This window comes from Prionailurus bengalensis, chromosome A1 (genome assembly GCF_016509475.1).
Source record: "Prionailurus bengalensis isolate Pbe53 chromosome A1, Fcat_Pben_1.1_paternal_pri, whole genome shotgun sequence".
NCBI lineage: Eukaryota > Metazoa > Chordata > Mammalia > Carnivora > Felidae > Prionailurus > Prionailurus bengalensis.
This window is the reverse complement of record NC_057343.1, coordinates 145,219,311-145,242,828: the sequence shown is the minus strand read 5'-3', so window position 1 is coordinate 145,242,828 and position 23,518 is coordinate 145,219,311. Positions and strand designations below refer to the sequence as shown.

Here is a 23,518-nt window from a genome sequence, read left to right as displayed (position 1 = left end):
CTGACAAACACCACCATTCACTTCTCTTGGTCACCGAGGTTTGATGCCTCCTTGTCTCTAGTTCTTTATCACTCTTCATCCACTGTAGTTACCAAAGCCTGTCAGTTCTAACCCTGTAACATTTCTCCTCTGTCCCTTGTCCACTTCCATTTCTGTCAGTCTAATTAAGATGCTCAGGATCTCCCCAAGAATAACTGCATTACATCATCCCTTTGTATAATCCATCTTTCAAAGTGTGGCCAAATTAATCTTCCTGAAACCTCAACTGTAAGTAACTCTGATCACATCATCTTCCTACTCGTAAGTCTTCAACAACTCCCCACTGCCCATGGGATTAGCTTCTATTGGCCTGATCTTGACTTCAAGATTAGTTCATTCAATAGCCCTGTTGTTGAGTGTCTGTTATATATGTACAAAGCAGAGTTCCAGGTTTGGGGAGGGGGAAGGGAAATGTACAAAACATGAAAATCACCTTCTGGGAATGGACTACGCAACAGGAGAGGCAGAGGTTTACACCAATAACTATAAAACAAAAAGTGGTAAGAACTTTTTAAAAAAGGCAAAACACTTGTACCCCAATATTTATAGCAGCACTTTCAACAATAGCCAAATTATGGAAAGAGCCTAAATGTCCATCAACTAATGAATGGATAAAGAAATTGTGGTTTATATACACAATGGAATACTACTTGACAATGAGAAAGAATGAAATCTGGCCTTTTGTAGCAACGTGGATGGAACTGGAGAGTGTTATGCTAAGTGAAATAAGTCATACAGAGAAAGACAAATACCGTATGTTTTCACTCTTACGTGGATCCTGAGAAACTTAACAGAAGACCATGGGGGAGGAGAAGGAAAAAAAAAAACAGAGGGAGAGAGGCAAACCATAAGAGACTCTTAAAAACTGAGAACAAACTGAGGGTTGATGGGTGGGAGGGAGGGGAAAGTGGGTGATGGGCATTGAGGAGGGCACCTGTTGGGATGAGCACTGGGTGTTGTATGGAAACCAATTTGACAATAAATTTCATATTTAAAAAAACCAAAGTAAGAACTACCATACAATGTAGCAATTCTTTTTGTAGATTAATAAATAAATAAATGGGAATATTATTATTGGCTAAAAAAAAAAAAAAGGCAAAACAGGGGCACCTGGGTGGCTCAGTCAGTTAAATGTCCAACTTTGGCTCAGGTCATGATCTCACCATTTGTGAGTTTGAGCCCCACATCGGGCTCTGCGCTGACAGCTCAGAGCTTAGAGCCTGCTTCAGATTCTGTGTCTCCTTCTCTCTCTCTGCTTCTCCCCCACTTGCGTGCTCTCGCTCTCCCTCCTTCCCTCCCTCCCTCCCTCCCTCTCTCTCTCTCTCTCTCTCTCTCTCTCACACACACACACACACACACACACACACACACACACAAATAAATACACATTTTTTTTAAAAAGGCAAAACACACAGTATAGAGATGAGAAACATTAACTGTGGCTATGGGGCTCCAGGAAGACTTCGTGAAGAAGGTGGAATCTTAACAAGAAAAATAGCAAGAGAGGTATATCTGGTCCAGGATATAGTATAAACTGAAAAAAGACAAATGGGAAAGTACATAATAGCTTCCTAGAATTCAGAAAGAAGAGTCGGGTTGACACATAGGTAGGTGAGGGAAAGAAACAGAAAACAAGACTGAAAAGATTGGGGTTCATCTGGTCGTTCTTGACTGATTTGCTCAGAGACTTGTACTTTAGCACCAGAATGACTTGATCATAGCTGTGTTCTGAAAGGACCTCACAGGGGCTTGAAAACTGACTGGAGAAGGAAAAAAGGAAGACTCAGAGAGCAGGGAACCAGTTTCTGCAATAATTTGTAGTAAGCAATGGGTGCCAAGATTAGGCCTAAAGCTTAAAAGATGCATGACTGGCTAAGAGGGCACTCAGTAATATCTGGCGGGGACACTGCAATCAGACCCTCGCACATGTTTTTATCTATTTCTTTCCTGTTTGATTGATGAGCTTCTGAGTCCAGAGGACACAGTGTGTGTCTCATTTCAGGGCTACAGTCGGCTGACCCATTTAGGCTGCAGGGTGTAGCACCTACAGCTTGTGGATCCACCACTGCCCAAGCTGGGTCAGACTAGTCTCCAGACCCCATTCTTCTACTTTCCTTATTTTGATCAGTCAGAACACTGTGTGTCCTCCTCTGTGGTTTTTGGCACCAACATCAAGTCCATATGGCTCTACACTTCTCACGTTTTATCCAACTCTCTGCCTCACTCACCTCCTAAACCTGAACACTAGGTACTTCGGAATAGCTGCCAAATAACCAGCCAGATCTCTTGTGTCCTCGCTCTCTTCTCCACAAGTGCACTCCCTCCTTTTTCCTCTCCAGTCCCTCCCCTGCAGCCCTCTCAGGAGGAACCAGCTATTCGCTTCCTTGCCTCACCTGATACCACAAGGATTCTCAGGCTCACCGCTCTTCCTTCCAGGCTCTACCTTCTTGTAATAAAAACAGCTCCTTTGAGGTTATACCACCAGACCGTAACATCCTCCTTTTGTCCATGCTGCAGCTATTCAGTTTCAAATCACTCCCCTTCATTCATCAAAGCTGTTAATACTTGGCGTGTATCTTGTCTCCACCAAGAGCCCCACCATTGCTTCCAGTAGCCCTTCAGGTCCACGTGGCTAAACCAGCCAACACCATCCAGCTCAATCCTAGATCTCCTCTTTGCCCATCTCCTCCTCTACTCTATCTCAGCCATCCATCACCAGACTCACATCCTGGACTTCATCAGAGACATGAACTGTTTCATCTCAAAAGCTGCCCATTCCAGCTCACACAGCACCTCCATCACGACTGTTGTTGAAACCTCTCAGGACTCTAGCCCACCTACCACGTGCCTTCCCTGGTGCTGTCAGCCCTCTTCTTAAAGTTCCATGGTCCACCATTCCCAACATACACTGGCCAACTCTTAAACTCCCTCTGCCCTTCCATTCACTTCTCTGGAAAAACTCCTCCCTGGAGGGGTTGCAAAAAAAGGGTGACACACTAATTCTGTTGTTCCTTCTTTGCTTATTAGCTAGAACACTTCCATCATGAGAAACTTTCTCTCACCTGGGTGGAAAGACAGACTTGCTGCTTGATTCTCTCTTTATTTTTCAATTTTCATTCTACAAAGTGACTAATGATTTTTTGTTAGAAGTATCATTACTAACTTGTTCTAATATTTCCCAAGGTAATCAAGGCATTTTTTAAATCAGAAATTTATGGATATAACACATCCCTCTGGAACATGTTCAAGTCTACCATTCAAAAACAAAACAAGTCCCTCACTGGATCTCTCACCGTCTCCCCCTGGCCAAGCTGCCCTGGTGACACCTGTACTAACACTCTATTTCTTGACCTCTCGCTCACTCTTTAACCCTCTTTAACCGGAGTATGGTCCCACCATTCCACCGAAACAGCTCCTGCTAAGGTCAATAGTGACAGCCACCTTGTTAAGATCGAAGTTGACTTTTCAGGCTTCCTTTCACCTGACCTCTCTGTGCTGTTGGCACTGCCTTTCTCCTTGGAGGAGTCTTTCCCTGACACTGTAACATCCTGGTTTTGTCCTCCCTTTCTGGCTACTCGTCCTTTGTTGGTTTCTCTAGCTTATCATGTTACTCACCTATGACATGTTGGTAGTCCTAAGACTCAGTCTTAGGACCTTATTTTCCCCACTATACTCTCTGCTAACATGATCTCAGCCACACCCAGGTCTTCACTTACCACTTATACAGAGATGTCTCACAGCCAATTTATATCATTACTTTTCATCTTTTCCTCTGGACTCTATATCCAACTGCCTATATGACAGCTCCCCTAGAATGTCTCAGAGTATTTCTCCTTACTATGTATAAAAATAAAAGTCAGGATCTATGGCAAAAAGAAAATCACACTCTTCCAGTAAATGCCAGCACTGTCCAAACAAGATGCATAAACCACTTTCATCTCTGACACTCCATTCATCTCAGCTGCATATCCCTTCTATCACCAACCCCTGTTGATTTATTTCCTAAACACCTTTCAAATGAGACTCCTTTCCACTCAAACTGACATTACAAACCTCATCCAAAGTACTGATACCTCTCACCAAGACCACTGCAGGAGTCTATTGATAAGGTTACTACTGTGTCCTTTCTCCAAACGTTTCCTGCATTATAGCCAATGTAGATGTGATCATGCCAAGCCTTGCTTAGAACTCTTCAATGGTTTCTCATGGCTGAGGAAAAAGTCCCAACCCTCTACACTCTGTGTCACTTGCCCTTACCTATTCTTCAACTTCATCTAGAATAATGTTCCCCTACAGAGTCACTCTTCAGTCACTTATCTATGATTTTTTTTTAATGCTAAGAGACTCTGCACACACACCCCCTGTCTGAAATTGTCTTTCTTCCTTTGATTAGTCAGCTCACCCTTCAGATAGGCCTCAAGAGTTGCTTGCTAAGGGAAGCCTTCCCTGTCTAGCTCATACCCTGCTCGCAGACTGTCAGAGCATCTTGTACACAGCCTTTATATGTTTGTCACTGCTGCAATTTCACATTTTTTATGTAATTTTTTTGGTTAATATTGATCATCTCCACCAGGTAAGTTTCACTAGAAGAGAAAATATGGTTGTTTGGCAGTCCCATTGTTTGTTATATATTAGATGCTAATATATGCTGGATAAAAGAATAAATTAAAATGAATAAACACCTAAATTTCTTGAAAGTAGTGTGGTTTATCCTTTATCAGAAGGCTTATACTTGCTATCCCTGAATGTACTTTATATAAAGCATTTAATATAAGGGGCATAAAACAGTCACTATACATTGGTAAGAATGTTATTTCTGGTATTTTAAATATGTTACTATTACAAAGTTTAACTTTTTATTATTATCACTGAATTCATTTCTTATAGGCAAAAACTATTTTCTGATTATCTATGAATCCATTCCTAAATATGTGCCTAACTTCATGAGAAAAGCTGGACAAAACCAAATTCTTACTGTTTCCCTTGCAATTATGGCCATGAGACACAATTCTGGTTAGTGAAATATATGTGGAAGCCTTCTCGGAGGCTTCTGAAAAGGCACTGATTTCCTGAAAAAAGAAGGCAGGGGGTGGGGGGGCGGGTGAAGAGGCTGGGGAGCCTGTGGCATTCTCTCTTCCTGTTCCCACATGCGAACATGAATGTGATGCCTGGAGTCACAGCAACTATCTAGCAGCTATGAGGGAAAGGCCAAAAATATTGCAGAACCACCACAACAGCGGAAACAACAGTGCACCTCAAGCATTCTTATTGTATGAGAAAAGTAAACTCTTATTTTTTTTCTATTACTTATATCTAAAATACATATACATCTAAAAATATCCATAACTGATATTCTGCTCACTAACAAGATTCTCTTCCAGTCAAACCATCTTACTTTGCCCAAGAAGTCTTTCTCTCTTTCCCTCTTCTCCTTTTAATCTTTTTTCCCTTGGTTAAATTTCTGTCACTCTCCCTACTAAGGCAACCAAAATAAAATACCTAGTATATTTATTTTTACAAGATAGAAGACTAATTACAATTTAAAAAGTAAAGAAAGAGTCCTTAAATTTCTTATACTGAATTTATCTACAAATATATAAAGATCAAAATAACATCTGTTTGGTGATATGGTATCAAACAGAATTTAGGTGTCTCTGCTCACTCTCAGGTTAAAAACCAAGCTCTAAGATAAAGTATTTTTTTTATTAAAGTTTTTTTAATGTTTATTTATTTTTGAGAGAGAGACGGAGCATGAGCAGGGGAGGGGCAGAGAGAGAGACACACACAGAATCTGAAGCAGGCTCCAGGCTCTGAGCTGTCAGCACAGAGCCCGACGCGGGGCTTGAACTCACAGACCGTGAGATCATGACCTGAGCCGAAGTCAGATGTTCAACCGACTGAGCCACCCAGGCGTCTCTAAGATAAAGTATTTTAATGTCTACTCAAATGCATCAATATCAGCATGTATTTTTTTTTCTCATTTTATTTTAGAGAGAGAGCAAGAGAGAAAGTACACGCACAGGTGGAGTAGGGGCAGAGGGATAAAGAGAGAGAATCCCAAGCAGGCTCCACACTTAGCACAGAACCTGACGTGGGGCTCAATCTCACAACTCTGGGATCATGACCTGAGCCAAAATCAAGAGTCAGATGCTCAACCGACTGAGCTACTCAGGCGCCTCAGTATGTGATATATTCTGATGTGATTCCAAAGTCAAGTGTTATAGAAATATGCAGCTGCACAACCAATCAGACACTTATACACATAATCTGACTACATACATATGGACTATATTTAATTTTTCCAAAAATGTTCATGCTCTTAAGAAGTATAAGATACTTCTTATACTGATAAGGAACTGATAAATCTGAATAAATACATTGAACTATGATTTTCCTATTAGTGAGACCAGGATATTTCACTCCTATTCCTAATATGACATGCAATTTAGGTTTATAAATGAAGGGTAAGACTTAGTTACGGGTAATGTTCTTAGCATTAAAAATACATACATACATACATACATACATATATAATCTTGGGCAGTGCCCTTCTCCATGTCAGTTCCCCACCTATAAAATGAGGAGGGTGGGCTGGTTTTCAGACTGTGCTCTGCAGAGCCCATCCAGTCAAGTCTGTAAGCCTTCCACTCTGACTCAGGCAGAGCAGATCTGCTTTTATCTGTTTAAATATTCATCTTTTATATAAGATTTTCTTTAAAGTAAGAACTTAGTAACCAAAAATAACTTGAAAACTAGTGGACAAAATGCTCTCCTTGGTCTCCTCTGGTATTAATATTCATGATGAAATGCTCTCTTTAAGCTCCTAAGCTCTAAATATTTTAAGAGCAAATCTATTCATCTAAATATGTACACAGAAAATTCATGTGACAATGTGGGCCTGACTTATTTTCAGAAATACATTCAAATAGAACTAATGTTTTTACCTCGTGAAAATGCCATCCACAATTCCAATTGTTGCTTCCTCTGCAGGAACATAGGAGCCAATCTGAGCCATGATCGTAATCAATGCAACTTGTTTTATGTAGGAGCTCTTTCCACCCATGTTTGGTCCAGTAATTATCATTACTCTCTCTGAGTCCCCCTAGAAAATTAAAAAGCAAATTTCACTTATTGTACCCAAAGGGCTTTTACATAACAGCTATAATTTATTCCATAAATGGGAATGCCTTAAGTAAAAGATGGCTTTATGATATTTAAAACGTTACCAATTAAGTATCACAAATGGAAAGAGGGCCTTTTTGTCTTAAACCTGAACCATGATATTGCAGAACAGTGAATTTTTAGCAATGTACATGACTGTTTCTGTGTATAAATAAGGAAAAAACAAGAAGCAACCTAAATGAGATAACTACTATGGCTTTCTCATTAAATATTCATTTACCTGCCTCTTTGTGTGTTTTTTATATTGCTTACATTTAAAACCAATCAATATGAACAGCACACCTAAAGGAACTAGAAGCAGAACAGCAAAGGCAGCCTAAGCCCAGCAGAAGAAGAGAAATAATAAAGATCAGAGCAGAAATAAACAATATAGAAACTAAAAAAACTGTAGAGCAGATCAACGAAACCAAGAGTTGGTTTTTTGAAAAAATAAACAAAATTGACAAACCTCTAGCCAGGCTTCTCAAAAAGAAAAGGGAGATGACCCAAACAGATAAAATCATGAATGAAAATGGAATTATTACAACCAATCCCTCAGAGATACAAACAATTATCAGGGAATACTATGAAAACTTATATGCCAACAAATTGGACAACCTGGAAGAAATGGACAAATTCCTGAACACCCACACTCTTCCAAAACTCAATCAGGAGGAAATAGAAAGCTTGAACAGACCCATAACCAGCGAAGAAATTGAATCGGTTATCAAAAATCTCCCAACAAATAAGAGTCCAGGACCAGATGGCTTCCCAGGGGAGTTCTACCAGACGTTTAAAGCAGAGATAATACCTATCCTTCTCAAGCTATTCCAAGAAATAGAAAGGGAAGGAAAACTTCCAGACTCATTCTATGAAGCCAGTATTACTTTGATTCCTAAACCAGACAGAGACCCAGTAAAAAAAGAGAACTACAGGCCAATATCCCTGATGAATATGGATGCAAAAATTCTCAATAAGATACTAGCAAATCGAATTCAACGGCATATAAAAAGAATTATTCACCATGATCAAGTGGGATTCATTCCTGGGATGCAGGGCGGGTTCAACATTCGCAAATCAATCAACGTGATACATCACATTAACAAAAAAAAAGAGAAGAACCATATGATCCTGTCAATCGATGCAGAAAAGGCCTTCGACAAAATCCAGCACCCTTTCTTAATAAAAACCCTTGAGAAAGTCGGGATAGAAGGAACATACTTAAAGATCATAAAAGCCATTTATGAAAAGCCCACAGCTAACATCATCCTCAACGGGGAAAAACTGAAAGCTTTTTCCCTGAGATCCAGAACACAACAAGGATGCCCACTCTCACCGCTGCTGTTTAACATAGTGCTGGAAGTTCTAGCATCAGCAATCAGACAACAAAAGGAAATCAAAGGCATCAAAATTGGCAAAGATGAAGTCAAGCTTTCGCTTTTTGCAGATGACATGATATTATACATGGAAAATCCGATAGACTCCACCAAAAGTCTGCTAGAACTGATACAGGAATTCAGCAAAGTTGCAGGATACAAAATCAATGTACAGAAATCAGTTGCATTCTTATACACTAACAATGAAGCAACAGAAAGACAAATAAAGAAACTGATCCCATTCACAATTGCACCAAGAAGCATAAAATACCTAGGAATAAATCTAACCAAAGATGTAAAGGATCTGTATGCTGAAAACTATAGAAAGCTTCTGAAAGAAATTGAAGAAGATTTAAAGAAATGGAAAGATATTCCCTGCTCATGGATTGGAAAAATAAATATTGTCAAAATGTCAATACTACCCAAAGCTATCTACACATTCAATGCAATCCCAATCAAAATTGCACCAGCATTCTTCTCAAAACTAGAACAAGCAATCCTAAAATTCATATGGAACCACAAAAGGCCCCGAATAGCCAAAGGAATTTTGAAGAAGAAGACCAAAGCAGGAGGCATCACAATCCCAGACTTTAGCCTCTACTACAAAGCTGTCATCATCAAGACAGCATGGTATTGGCACCAAAACAGACACATAGACCAATGGAATAGAATAGAAACCCCAGAACTAGATGCACAAACGTATGGCCAACTCATCTTTGACAAAGCAGGAAAGAACATCCAATGGAAAAAAGACAGCCTCTTTAACAAATGGTGCTGGGAGAACTGGACAGCAACATGCAGAAGGTTGAAACTAGACCACTTTCTCACACCATTCACAAAAATAAACTCAAAATGGATAAAGGACCTAAATGTGAGACAGGAAACCATCAAAACCTTAGAGGAGAAAGCAGGAAAAGACCTCTCTGACCTCAGCCGTAGCAATCTCTTACTTGACACATCCCCAAAGGCAAGGGAATTAAAAGCAAAAGTGAATTACTGGGACCTTATGAAGATAAAAAGCTTCTGCACAGCAAAGGAAACAACCAACAAAACTAAAAGGCAACCAACGGAATGGGAAAAGATATTCGCAAATGACATATCGGACAAAGGGCTAGTATCCAAAATCTATAAAGAACTCACCAAACTCCACACCCGAAAAACAAATAACCCAGTAAAGAAATGGGCAGAAAACATGAATAGACACTTCTCTAAAGAAGACATCCGGATGGCCAACAGGCACATGAAAAGATGTTCAGCGTCGCTCCTTATCAGGGAAATACAAATCAAAACCACACTCAGGTATCACCTCACGCCAGTCAGAGTGGCCAAAATGAACAAATCAGGAGACTATAGATGCTGGAGAGGATGTGGAGAAACGGGAACCCTCTTGCACTGTTGGTGGGAATGCAAATTGGTGCAGCCGCTCTGGAAAGCAGTGTGGAGGTTCCTCAGAAAATTAAAAATAGACCTACCCTATGACCCAGCAATAGCACTGCTAGGAATTTATCCAAGGGATACAGGAGCACTGATGCATAGGGCCACTTGTACCCCAATGTTCATAGCAGCACTCTCAACAATAGCCAAATTATGGAAAGAGCCTAAATGTCCATCAACTGATGAATGGATAAAGAAATTGTGGTTTATATACACAATGGAATATTACGTGGCAATGAGAAAAAATGAAATATGGCCTTTTGTAGCAACGTGGATGGAACTGGAGAGTGTGATGCTAAGTGAAATAAGCCATACAGAGAAAGACAGATACCATATGGTTTCAGTCTTATGTGGATCCTGAGAAACTTACCAGGAACCCATGGGGGAGGGGAAGGAAAAAAAAAAAAAGAGGTTAGAATGGGAGAGAGCCAAAGCATAAGAGACTGTTAAAAACTGAGAACAAACTGAGGGTTGATGGGGGGTGGGAGGGAGGAGAGGGTGGGTGATGGGTATTGAGGAGGGCACCTTTTGGGATGAGCACTGGGTGTTGTATGGAAACCAATTTGTCAATAAATTTCAGAAAAAAAAAATAAATAAAAAAATAAAAAAATAAATCAAGATAAAATCTTGATAGTAAAAAAAAAAAACAAAAAAAAAACAAAAAAAAAAAAACAATCAATATGTCTTTCTTAAAACTACTGGTATTTATAGGGCGCCTGGGTGGCTCAGTCGGTTAAGCGTCCGACTTCAGCTCAGGTCATGATTTCCCGGTTCTTGGGTTCAAGTCCCAGGTCAGGCTCTGTGCTGACAGCTTAAAGCCTGGAGCCTGTTTTAGATCCTGTGTCTCCCTCTCTTTCTCTCTGCTCCTCCCCTGCTCAAGCTCTGTCTCTCTCTGCGTCTCTCAAAAATAAATAAACATTAAAAAAAAACAAAACCTACAGGTATTATACAGCTAATTGCCCAAGGCCTTAATTTGGGTTGGTAGCACAGGAATTTCTTCAGGTATAGACAGATGACTACTAAAGAGATTTACAATACCAAATTCTAGATATCATTTTTATCAGCATTTTTCACTGGCATTTCACCAGAGGATGTAAAGGAGGCAGAAAAGCTCAAACACTTGCACTAATTTAATTTCTAGAATTTGCCTCTATTAACCAATTATAGTACTTGCCATATATAGACTCATCCTAAGGGAAACTGTCCAACTGTAGCCCTTTGTAGACAGGAGTGAGCCCGAGACATCCATGTGCTGTGCTATGTGAACCCACCACTCTGGGCAATACCTGCCTGGTCAAGAGTGGCCACTCTGTATCTGACCAAGAGCCCAAGACATGGCCTCACATAAAAGGTCTTCTGAAACTAACCATACAATCTCTTGGGAGTTTAAACCGAGAACCATGGAGAGATTCAATCAGTTGGTATATGGAGTAGAGGTTGAAAAGAAACACAGAACAAGATCACAAAGCACTGGGGACCATAAGTATTAACTTATGAGGAAACAAAGTATGAAGAAAAATTATACAGAACAAGGGGTAAAGAGGGTAGTTAGCGATAAAAGGTAAGAAGCAGCAAAGGAGCCTAAAGGAGTTGAGAAACTTCATGCACATGCAAATAATGAGAGTCTCAAAGTAAAATATTATAAAGTCTTACTATTCAGGGGATAAGAAGAAAATCTGTTCCATCTCTAAAGCTGTCTTATACCCTAATTAACCAGACATTTCCAGTCTCGCTAAAGCCAAACTGTACTAGAGATCTTGTTCTTCCTGTGATTCTTTTCTCTCATGGTTACATGTGGTTTTATAATGAGTGTCATAAAGCTCCATTATTTGAAGGAACTTGAGTGAATCTGTGTTTCTTGGAACAGAAAGAGCCTAGCACAGTAAGAACAAGAAACTTTGCATGAGTAGAATGATGAAAATAATGATTAAAATAAAATTATTTCTCTTACAGAGCCTTAAAAATAATCAACCTGTTATAAATAACCAAACATCTGGCATAACCAAATATTTAAAAAATTTAAATAAAATGAACTGATTGCTTTTTTAAAATTGGCAAAAATGACACAAGAAACACAATCTGAATAAGTTTGTATCTATTAAAGAAATTACATCTGTAATTAAAAGCCCTTCCATAAGAAAACTCCAAACCCAGATAATTTTCCCACTAATTCTGGCAAACATATAAGAAACAGCACTAATCTTATACAAAAACTCTTCTACAAAACCAAAGTAACTCTTACCAAAACATTCCAAAAATTCAAGAATCTTTTTTTTTAAGTTTATTTATTTATTTTGAAGGAGAGAGAGAAGGAAGGGCAGAGAGAGACAGAAAGAGAATCCCAAGCAGACTTCACATGACCTAAGCCAAGATCAGAGTCGAATGCTTAACGGAGTCAGCCACACAGGCACCCCCCAACACAATCTTGATACCAAAAACCTGTCAAGAACATAATAAAAAAGAAAAATTACAGACCAATTTCATCTATTATGTATATATGGATGAATATACATTAAACCAATCCAAAGCTATATTATATAAACAATTTAGAGTTTTTAAGGAGTATAAGGTTGGTTTAATAATCAAAGGCCAATCAATATAATTCACCACATTAAGAAAACAGAGGAGACAAATCAGATGACGATCTCCAAAGCATTTGATAAAATTCAGTATCTACTCATTAAAAAAAGGGCAGGTGCAGGAAAAGGAAATAAAAAGTATAATTATTAGAAAGGAAATAATAAATCTCATTATTCCTATATGTCATGATTATGTTCCCAGAAAAGTTAAAGAAATCTATAAAAATTATTATAGTCAATAAATGAATTAAACAAGATCTTTGGATATAAAATAAATATAAAACTTTATCTCTAGATTTCAGCAGTAAGTAATTGAAAATAAGAAATTTAAATTTTTTTTAAAGTGTATTTACTTGTGTGAGAGAGAAAGACAGACATAGTGTGAGCGGGGGAGGGGCAGAGAGAGGGAGACACAGAATCTGAAGCAGGCTCCAGGCTCTGAGCTGTCAGCACAGAGCATGACGTGGGGCTCAAACCGACAGACAGACGCTTAACCGACTGAGCCACCCAGGCACCCCGAAAATAAGAAATTTAATGATACAATTTACCACAATATCAAAAGAAATCAAATACTTAGGAATAAATCTAACAAAATGACCAAGACCTCTACACAGCAAACTATAAATCATTTTTGAGAGAAATTTAGGAAGACCTAATTAAATGAAAGAATATACTATGTTCATGGACTGAAAGGCTCAATATTATAATGCTACAATAAATAAATAAATTAGTGTGATTCTGGCACAAAGACATACAGTGGAATATATCAAAGTCCAGAAACAGACTGATGCATACACAGTTACTTGATTTGTGACAAAAGTGACATTGTAGCAAAGTACACAAAGGATGGTCTTTTCAATAACTGGGGTTTGGTCAAAAGGATGTCCATATAGAAAAATAAGAAATCCTGATTCCTAACTTCCATCATACATAAACAAAAATCAATGTCAGGTAGATTATAGCTTTGACAGCCAAAAAAATAATAAAATAAAATAAAATAAAAATACAATAAAAAAATAAAATAAAATAAAATAAAATAAAATAAAATAAAATAAAATAAAATAACTGGACAATAATATACGACCTTGGGGTATAGAAAGATTCTTTAACAGGCATAAATCATAATTAACTATAAAGAAAGACTTAAAAATTGGAGTACATTAAAACTAAATACTATTAGGGGCGCCTGGGTGGCTCAGTCAGTTGAGCATCCGACTTCAGCTCAGGTCACGATCTCGTGGTCCGTGAGTTCGAGCCCCGCGTCAGGCTCTGGGCTGATGGCTCAGAGCCTGGAGCCTGCTTCCGATTCTGTGTCTCCCTCTCTCTCTGCCCCTCCCCCGTTCATGCTCTGTCTCTCTCTGTCCCAAAAATAAATAAATGTTAAAAAAAAAAATTAAAAAAAAACAAAACTAAATACTATTAACCAAAAGATGCCATTAAGGAAATGAAAAGCTACAACACAGATTACATGTATAGATTATATATTGCCCAAAGACTCAAATCCAGTATACATAAAGAACTCCTACAAATCAGGGGTGCCTGGGCTCAGGTGTTTAAGTGTCCAACTCTTGGTTTTCATGATCTCACGTATTCATGAGATTGAGCCCTGCTTCAGGCTCTGTGTAGACATCGCAGAGCCTGCTTAAGATTCCCTCCCTCCCTCTCTCCCTCTCTCTCTCTCTCACCACCCGCCCCCCACTGCCACATGCTCTCTCTCTCTCTCTCTCTCTCTCAGAATAAAGAAAATAAACTTCAAATCAAAAGAAAGACAACCCCAAGAAAAACTGTCAACAAAACTTTAAAAGAAAATGACAAAAAAAATACAAATGAGTTGGTATAGGTCAGAAATAGGACTATAAATCAGCAAAAACAATGTATGCTATGTTCAACAAACAATGGTGGGACAACTGGGTACCCATGTGAAAAAAAATAGAGGTAGGTCAGAAACTCACACAGTGGCCCCAAATCAAATCTAGATGAGGGAATTAATTATGAAAAGCAAACCTTAAACTTTTAGATGAAAACATAGAACAACAGCTTAATAGCATCAAGATAGAGAATGATTTACTGAAAGAAATAGGAAAAGCAACACAACAATATAAACCATGAAAGGAAAGACTATGATTAATTTTTTTTTTTAATTTTTTTTTTCAACGTTTATTTATTTTTGGGACAGAGAGAGACAGAGCATGAACGGGGGAGGGGCAGAGAGAGAGGGAGACACAGAATCGGAAACAGGCTCCAGGCTCTGAGCCATCAGCCCAGAGCCCGACGCGGGGCTCGAACTCACGGACCGCGAGATCGTGACCTGGCTGAAGTCGGACGCTTAACCGACTGTGCCACCCAGGCGCCCCAAGACTATGATTAATTTTGTAAAAAATTATATTAAGCCACCAAACACAAAATAAAAAGGCATAAAGAAGTAGTACTTCTACACAGTAATAACACCAAAACAATGAAAAAATGGGCAAAGGACACAAACAGGATATTTACAGAAAAAGAAACACTCAAAGCCGAAAACTTTTCTTAATCAGGAAAAGGAAAACGAAATCAGCAGGATTTTTCAAGGGATCTACAAGCTATTCCTAACATTCAAATGAAGGAATAAAGAAATACTAACGGTGAAAAATTTTGAAGGAATATTTTTTAAAAGACAGCTTTCACATTCATCAGGTCATCAAAAGGCTTAAAAGTCTATTTATGCAGAATGTTGGCAAGGATACGGAGAACAATTTGGAAATGCTTAAAGACTGCGTATACTGGTCTACATGACCCAGCAATTCCTCTCCTAGTAATCTACCCTAGAAAGATACACAAGTACTCAGAAAGATATTTCTATGACTGTTCACTCTAGGATTGTTTGTATTCATAATAGACAAAAAAATGGAAAGAATGTATCATCAGGAAAATGAGATGTATTCTATACAATTATTTTTTTTTTTTTAATTTTTTTTTTCAACGTTTATTTATTTTTGGGACAGAGAGAGACAGAGCATGAACGGGGGAGGGGCAGAGAGAGAGGGAGACACAGAATCGGAAACAGGCTCCAGGCTCTGAGCCATCAGCCCAGAGCCCCGACGCGGGGCTCAAACTCACGGACCGCGAGATCGTGACCTGGCTGAAGTCGGACGCTTAACCGACTGCGCCACCCAGGCGCCCCCTATACAATTATTAAAACAATCATTTACAAAACAGTATACAACAGGATAGGTGCAATGTGCTATATTTATGTAAATTTTAAAAACACACAAAATTATATACAGTTAAAATACAAATGTATACAAAATACAAACCTTGCACAAGGATAATAAATAACATCAGGATAATGGTTACCAATAAGAGGAGGTGAAGGGGGAGAAAAAGAAATAGCAATTATGTGTAGCCTTACCTATATCTGTAACATTTTATTTACTTTAAGTAAATCTCAAGTTCGTATTACGAAAGTTCATTCTCTATGATATTTGAGTGAAAGGTAAACAGGTGTCTATTATACTGTTTTCTACACTTTTTCATTTGTTTGAAATATTAGCTAAAAATTATTTAAATGAATTATCTTAAGATTCAATTATTCATTTCATGAATAATCATCATGAACCATCAAATAGCTCTTATAAACTGATTTATAGATTCAGGAAAAATTTATATAACTTCCAAATGCCATTTTGTTATTTGGACCTCCAGTATAGTTACATAAAAATAGAATAGCAGAAGAGAAACATATAATAGAAAGTAAAAGACTGTAACACAAGGGAAATGACCCACAGATGGGTTACATGCACCATGATGAGGTCCCGAACCATGAAGGCATTGTTGGTGGAGCTGCCTGAAGTGCAATTACCAAACTCAACGAACAATGAAGGGGGCTGATGGACGTGCACAGGCAAAAAAAAAAAAAAAAAAAAAAAATTCTTTTAATAATTTAGGAAAGCTGTAAGAACAATAAAAATATATACCTTTTATCTTTTTAAAGACTAATTTTTAAGGTAATTTTTTAAAGTTTTTATTTCTTTATTTTGAGAAAGAAAGAGAGAGTGCACTACTGTGGGAGGGGCAGAGAGAGAGAGAGAGAGAGAATCCCAAGCAGGCTCCACACTGTCAGAGACCAAGGAAGGGCTCAAACTCACGAACCCGTGACATCATGACCAGAGCCAAAGTCAGACGCTTAACCAACTAAGCCACCCAGGTAGTCCTACACACCTTTTATTTGTAGACACCATACTCCTTCCAAAGCCTTGAAAGAAAAGAACATTTACACTTAGTGCTTGATTCAGTTTTCTCATCCAATGAGAATAAAAAATTTGACAGGGTAGTGACATGTCAGTGCAACTGTGTAGCTCTCAGTTCCCTAGTGTCTAAAATGAGGGTGAATTTGGGGCGCCTGGGTGGCTTGGTCGGTTAAGTGTCCAATTTCAGCTCAGGTCATGATCTCACGGTCTGTGGGTTTGAGCCCCGCGTCGGGCTCTGTGCTGACAGCTCAGGGCCTGGAGCCTGTTTCAGATTCCGTGTCTCCCTCTCTCTCTGCCCCTCCCCTGTTCATGCTCTGTCTCTCTCTGTCTCAAAAATAAATAAACGTTAAAAAAAAAATTTTTTTTTTTTAAATGAGGGTGAATTAAATGATCTCTCACCTTCAAGTTCTATGATTCTCTGAAAAATAGTAGGTCCAAATTCAGGCATATGACATTGGAGATGTGGCTTTGTGTTCAACTGAAGAGGGGAAACTGTGGAATTCACTTGTCCAAAGTGCTTGGGGGAAATGGTACACAGGGACCGCAGTCAGACTTGTGGTCACTTCTTTTTTTTTTTTTTCGTGTTTATATATTTTTGAGATAGAGGCAGAATGCGAGTGGGGGAGGGGTAAAGGGAGGGGCAGAGAGAGAGGCAGACAGAAAATCAGAAGCTCCAGGTTCTGAGCTGCCTGCACAGAGCCCAATGCAGGGCTCAAACTCACAAACCGTGAGATCATGACCTGAGCTGAAGTCAGATGACTAACTGACTGAGCCACCCAGGCGCCCCAGACTTGCGGTCACTTCTGTGGAAGTGAACTTTCCAGGCCTATCCAGGATTTGAAGATTTCAGGTGAGAACTAACTTGGAGGCTTTAAGGAATGAAATGCTTTCAACTCACTTAACTATTTTTAGGTGACAAAGTGGCTGCCTTCCCAATAAGCACTAATATTTATACCTCCAATGGGAGCTAAATTATACACTGGGCACACTCTAGTAAACACTAATGTAAAAAAGACACTGTGGAGAATCAGGAGGGACTTTGAGAGCATAAATACTACCTGTCCACTCTCTACTGCCACCATCCTGGTGGACCACTGCAGTAGATCCCAACTGGTCTTCTTGCTTCTCTGCCCACAGTCCGTTCTCCACATAACAGTCAGAGTGATGGTCTTAAAAATGAAAACAGGGGCACCTGCCTGGCTCAGTCAGCTAAGCGTCCGACTTCAGCTCAGGTCATGATCTCACCTGATCTCACAGCTCAGAGCCTGGAGCCTGCTTCGGATCTGTGTTTCCCTCTCTCTCTGCCCCTCCCCTGCTCACATTCTGTCTTTCTGTCTCTCAAAAATGAATAAAAAAATTAAAAAATGAAAACAGAATTGGTCTCCTGCTAAAAAGCCCTCACACAGCTCCCCAGTGTTCTAATAATAAAGCCTGGACTCCACACCACTGCCAAAAGGCCATGCCTGCCTCTCTGGCCCAGTCTCCTCCCACCCTCCACACGTTCACTTACTACTAGCCAGGCTGGGTTTATGCTCTTCTTCCACCTGCTGGAAGGTGCCAAGCTGTCCAGGCCTTTCCATAGTTCCTTGCATCTGGGGTGCTCTTCCCTGATTAGATCCTTTTTGTCATTCAAGTCCAAACTCAAACATCAACTCCCAGGAGAGACCTTTTCTGACCACTCAATCTACTTAAGCCCCTCTGCCCTGTCACACTCTATCATGAAACCCATTTGATTTTCTTTATATCTTTTACCCTTCTCTGAAATTTCCTTAATTTTCTTGTTTACTTATTACCAGCGTCACTGCTAGAAAGTTAGTTCCCATGAGAGGAACTAGGTTATCTTGCTCATCCCCAATGAATACAACATGGCCTGCTACAAAGAAGGCACTTAATAAGTACTGGTCAAATATATGAATTTATTGTGTGAAAGGCACTGCAACAGGGATATTCACCACCCTGACATATCAAAAAAATCATGTGCATTCTCTCTGGAAACTAGTCAGGAATATGGGACTCCCTGTCCTCTACAGTTCCCAGGATAACCTAGTTAGTGAGGAAATGATCAAGAAATCTCACACCTGGAGCACCAGGGTGGCTCAATTGGTTGAGTGTCTGACTTTGGTTCAGGTTATGATCTTGTGCTTAGTGAGTTTGAGCCCCACATCAGGCTCGCGGCTGTCAGCCTCAGTAGGGAACCCGCTTCAGGTCCTCTGTCCCTCTTTTTGCCCCTCCCCCACCTTCTCCCCAAAATGAATAAATATTAAAAAAAGAAAAAAGAAATCTCACACATGTATTTTATGCATCTACCTTTCAGCAAGGATCATATGTCCTTTGATGTCCACACATCAAAAGGTCCTAGATATGAAAAACACCTTAAATCTATCTGGAAAACCAGTCAGGATGAGGAAACATTGCAAGAGAATAGCTAGAAGCTGAAAATTGGCAAAAACTCTTTACCCTTTCCGGAACCTACTGAAGTTACTAAGAACACATCAAACTGGACAGCCTAGATGGTGCCCAGACCTATGCCAGGTACTGAGCGTGATGCTGCACACAGAGCAAGCTCTCAGGAAATCACAGATGGATGGCTGAATGAATAAATGACAGTCAACAAACACAGAAGTACTCCACCATGGGGACTATGTTTCTGGATGGCATCTACCACCTCAATGAACCTTTGGGGAGACTAAAGTTCAATATCTCAAATTTTTACCTTGGTACTGGTGATGTCTGTCTGGATAGCATCAGTCAGTAAGAGCCTAGCAGTGAATATCAAGAATCAAACACTGAATCTAAACCAGTAAGTTTTTAGATAACTAGTCAACTTCCACACTGAATTCTGTCTTCTGTGGAAAGAGAAGCAAAGTGGAGATGAAAACATAAAAGGTTTTAAGGTACCATAAGAACACTGCAGCTAACAAGTGCCACAGATAACTGTGCTGATGACCTGATGTGCACCATCTCATTTAGCTCTCACAACAAACAGCCTCACAGGGTAACGATAGTACTACTGTATTTCCATGTTACAGCAAGGAAACACAGGCCAGGAGACTCTAGGTACCTTGTCCAGTAACATGCAGCTACTAAGTAGCAGAACTGGGATGTTAAGTAAAGATCATCTCTGGACAAATGTCTCATAGGGGATCCCTGCTCAATGACAGAGAGTCACAGTCACTGCTAAACAGGACAAGGGCTACTCTGGTGCAGGGCCAGCATCCGTGGGTCCATCACTGGGTACACTAAAATGATGGTCAGAACGGTCCTAAAGTCAGGAGATGTATAGCAAAAAAAATTAAATAAATAAAACACCAAAAGTGTCACATGTTAATTTCCAAGACTTGGGCATTAGCTGCTTTTTACAAAAAAGCCTTCTTTCCTTGACAGGTACCGATATCGACATCTATCTTCAAGAAAGGCTCATGGTAGAACTATTTTTATAATAGTTGCAAACTGCTGAAAAAGTTTGGCAGTTTCAAAGTGTTTTATTCCTTGAAAATGTCAATCAATAACAGGTTACAGTAAGAGACTCCCTAGCGAAAGCCTCCTCCAGACAAACTCTTAGCCAAATCCTTGCACTTTTAACCCAAGGTGAACTACAAACAGAAAGGGGGATAATGAGGCTGGAGAGGAGTACAGACTACAAGCTGAGATGCTGAGGAAAGGGTCCAAATCCTTCTGATGCCTGGATGCTGCCCAATTTATATTCCACTAAGAGCTAGTTGTTATTCAACCTAATCCCCTCATTTCATAGATGAAGAGAACAGTGGTCTATCCAAGCTGATAGCAAAACAGCAGCAGAACAGGACTGGAATTTACATCTCCAATCACTGTTAGGCACTCTCCCACTACCTCTATGTACCAACAGTGGTACGTGGTAAGAGTTTTAAAAACAAAACAAAGAAAATGCCTGGATAAAAGAGATTATTTCTTTTTTTTTCAATATATGAAGTTTATTGTCAAATTGGTTTCCATACAACACCCAGTGCTCATCCCAAAAGGTGCCCTCCTCAATACCCATCACCCACCCTCCCCTCCCTCCCACCCCCCATCAACCCTCAGTTTGTTCTCAGTTTTTTAAAAGAGATTATTTCTGACCAGAGTAATGATGAAAGCTCTGAGGAGGCAGTAGTATCTTTTGGGTCATAAAGGATGAGTACTTATTCAATCAATGGAGATAGGTTATGGACAGGAAGAGAGAAGCCCAGGTCAGAACCCATTAAAAAGTCATCAGTTATCATATAAAATATCCTTCTTTATCTCAGTGGTTCAGAAGCAGGAAGAAATGGGTACCAGAGGTGAGAAGTAACAGAAAAAAATGTTCAAGTGCCATTAATGTTTCCTCTACTTTCTTTTTTTAACAGTATGATCCCATGATTATACTATACAAAAATCACATTTATAGCAAAATCTATGAGAATAATTCAGGCACAGAATTAAATTAAGCTTAGTGCTCAGACATATTTTTATGGTATGCATTACTGCTACTCTGCTTGGTAATTAGGTACAAAGAGTCAATAAATAGCTTATGAAATTAGTATAATCAGTCTTTTATATAGTCAAAGCAAGTATTTCTACGGTACCTAGAAGTATTTATCTTGGGAGAAGGAAGGAAATGGGAAGTTGGTGATCTTGTTCCCCTCCAGCATGCCCTCATCTTTACTGTTTTCAAGCATCATTCATGTAACAAATGTGTGAGCACTTACTATGTGCCACACAGTGCTAGGGGCTGAGGTGCTTAAAGTCCCTTCTTGATTTCAGGAGAAGGGATTGTCACTGGGAATTCAGTGTCCACCCACCACCACTGGGCTGTGGACTTCCCTTGGGGATACAGAGATCCACAGGGTTCAAGTATTTCCTGGGAACCTTCCTGGTTTGCACATTCAACTCGTTTTCTTCCCTTCCACAAACTGAGAAACACTGAACCACAATTTTCCCTTTCCCTCTCCCAATAAGGGGAATTTATATTACTTACATTAAAAACAAACAAAAAAAACCAACAACCAACTAAAACTCCAACTTCAGTTGCTGTCAAAAATCCATCTATTAGAAAGTCATTTGGTTTAATAAATAAACAGTGCTGAGACTGCACGGGATTGCAGTGGCATTTCCCAAGCAGAATTATCTTGGCACATTATGTCTTGGTCTGCCTCATGGGTCACAGGTATGCTAAGAAGCTGACCTCCTAATCCTCAAGGTGGCAGTTGGGGCTGGGGTTGCCAGAGCCTTGGGCCAACCTCCTTTGGCTCTGAGCAACATTTTCCTTTTCCTTTCATTCCAGTTTATCACCATACCCTTATCATTTTCAAGACAGTGAAAAAGTGAAGAAGATTAAAAAGCATTGGCTTGCCTGACAATACTTTGTGTTCTGGGAAATAGTTCAAGACTACTCAACTTGGGTAACCTCTGGCAAGTCAACTTCCCCTTTCTGGGCTTTGGTTTCCTCCTAAGTAAGAAGAGGTGGTTACACAAAATGATCCCTAACATCCCTTCTAGTTCTACACTATAATTATTCAGGAAATTGTGATATTCCCATACAACATCCTAAAAAATAACATTTTGTGGGAAAAAAGGGCAAAAATTTAGAGTGAGATTTGGAGACTGCTCAAGGCTTATAGCTAATCCTTGTTTATTTAACAAATATGATTAGATGCCCGCTAAATGCCAGAGAACTGTGACTGACAGCAGCATTACAACTAACCAGAGAAGCCTATTCCCTTCTCATGCAGCTTACAGTACACTAGGAACCACATACAAAAGCACTTATAATTAACCGGGTAAGTACTAAAATGGGGAGAAATAAGAGTGTAACGGGTAAGTGATGAGATACCCAACCCAGCAGTGGTTGGGAGAGGCTCAGTGCAGAAAGTGACATCCAAGACAAGACTTCAAGAACAGCAGGAGCTGGAGGGCGGGATGGGGTGGGTTGTGGGTGTGTGTGAGGCAGGAGTGGATGGTGTTGGGGAAAGATGACATTCTAGGCAGAGGGAATGCCATCTGCCAAGTCCCAGAGGCATGGTAACTTGGGAACTACATGGCTGGAATTTTAAGCATGATTTTAAGTGCGAGAGTGACAGGACAGGTTAGGAAAAGCCCTGCAGCTGCAGAATGGAGGACTGAACTGGAGATGGGCAAGATGGACATGGGGAAATCCAGCGCTGCTAAGTCCACAAACACTCAGATTATGCAGTGAATCGGGAAGGGAAACAAAAAGAGGATTTAAAAGAGTATTCCTTTCAATCCTGCTTGGAGAAGTCAAACCAAGGTTTCCTAGAAGATGTGGCAGAGCTGGGTGTCACAGGATAGGAAGAAGTACACAGTAGCATCTGGTTACCACTGGAGCAAGTGTGACTAAACTAGAACTCTGAATTCTGAAAGTAAGGTAGGGGAAATATGTTTGAAAGATTCTTAGAAAGTCCTCACTTAAACCTGCTTTTAGTGAAACTACTTCTTCAGTGTTAGCGCCTGAGAGGGCTTTTTTTTCATCAGCCTTCTTTACATTGTTACATAATTTCCCTGAGAGATCCAGAATCTAAACTCCTGTACATACATCATGATCATCCTAAAATCCCTAACTCCAGCTCAGACCTCTCTCCTGGTCTTCATTTCACCTTCACATTAGGATCTTCACCCAATGTTACCCAAACACCTCAGAGTCACAGTTCCTCTCTATTTAATTCTTTGCTATATTTTTGTATTCTATAAC

General features: G+C 39.7%; 1 protein-coding gene across 5 annotated transcripts in view; it reads right to left on the bottom strand.

Moving 5' to 3' along the window:
* MSH3 (mutS homolog 3) overlaps positions 1 to 23,518 on the bottom strand; it is a 192,524-nt gene that overhangs the window by 33,043 nt on the left and 135,963 nt on the right. For all 5 annotated transcript variants that reach the window (XR_006299152.1, XR_006299151.1, XM_043593057.1 and 2 more), the window contains exon 20: positions 6,984 to 7,141. Coding sequence is in view for 3 of the 5 variants with exons in the window: in XM_043593057.1 (XP_043448992.1) it covers positions 6,984 to 7,141 (158 nt within the window). In the remaining 2 variants the exon portion in view is untranslated. The remainder of the gene's footprint in view (positions 1 to 6,983; positions 7,142 to 23,518) is intronic.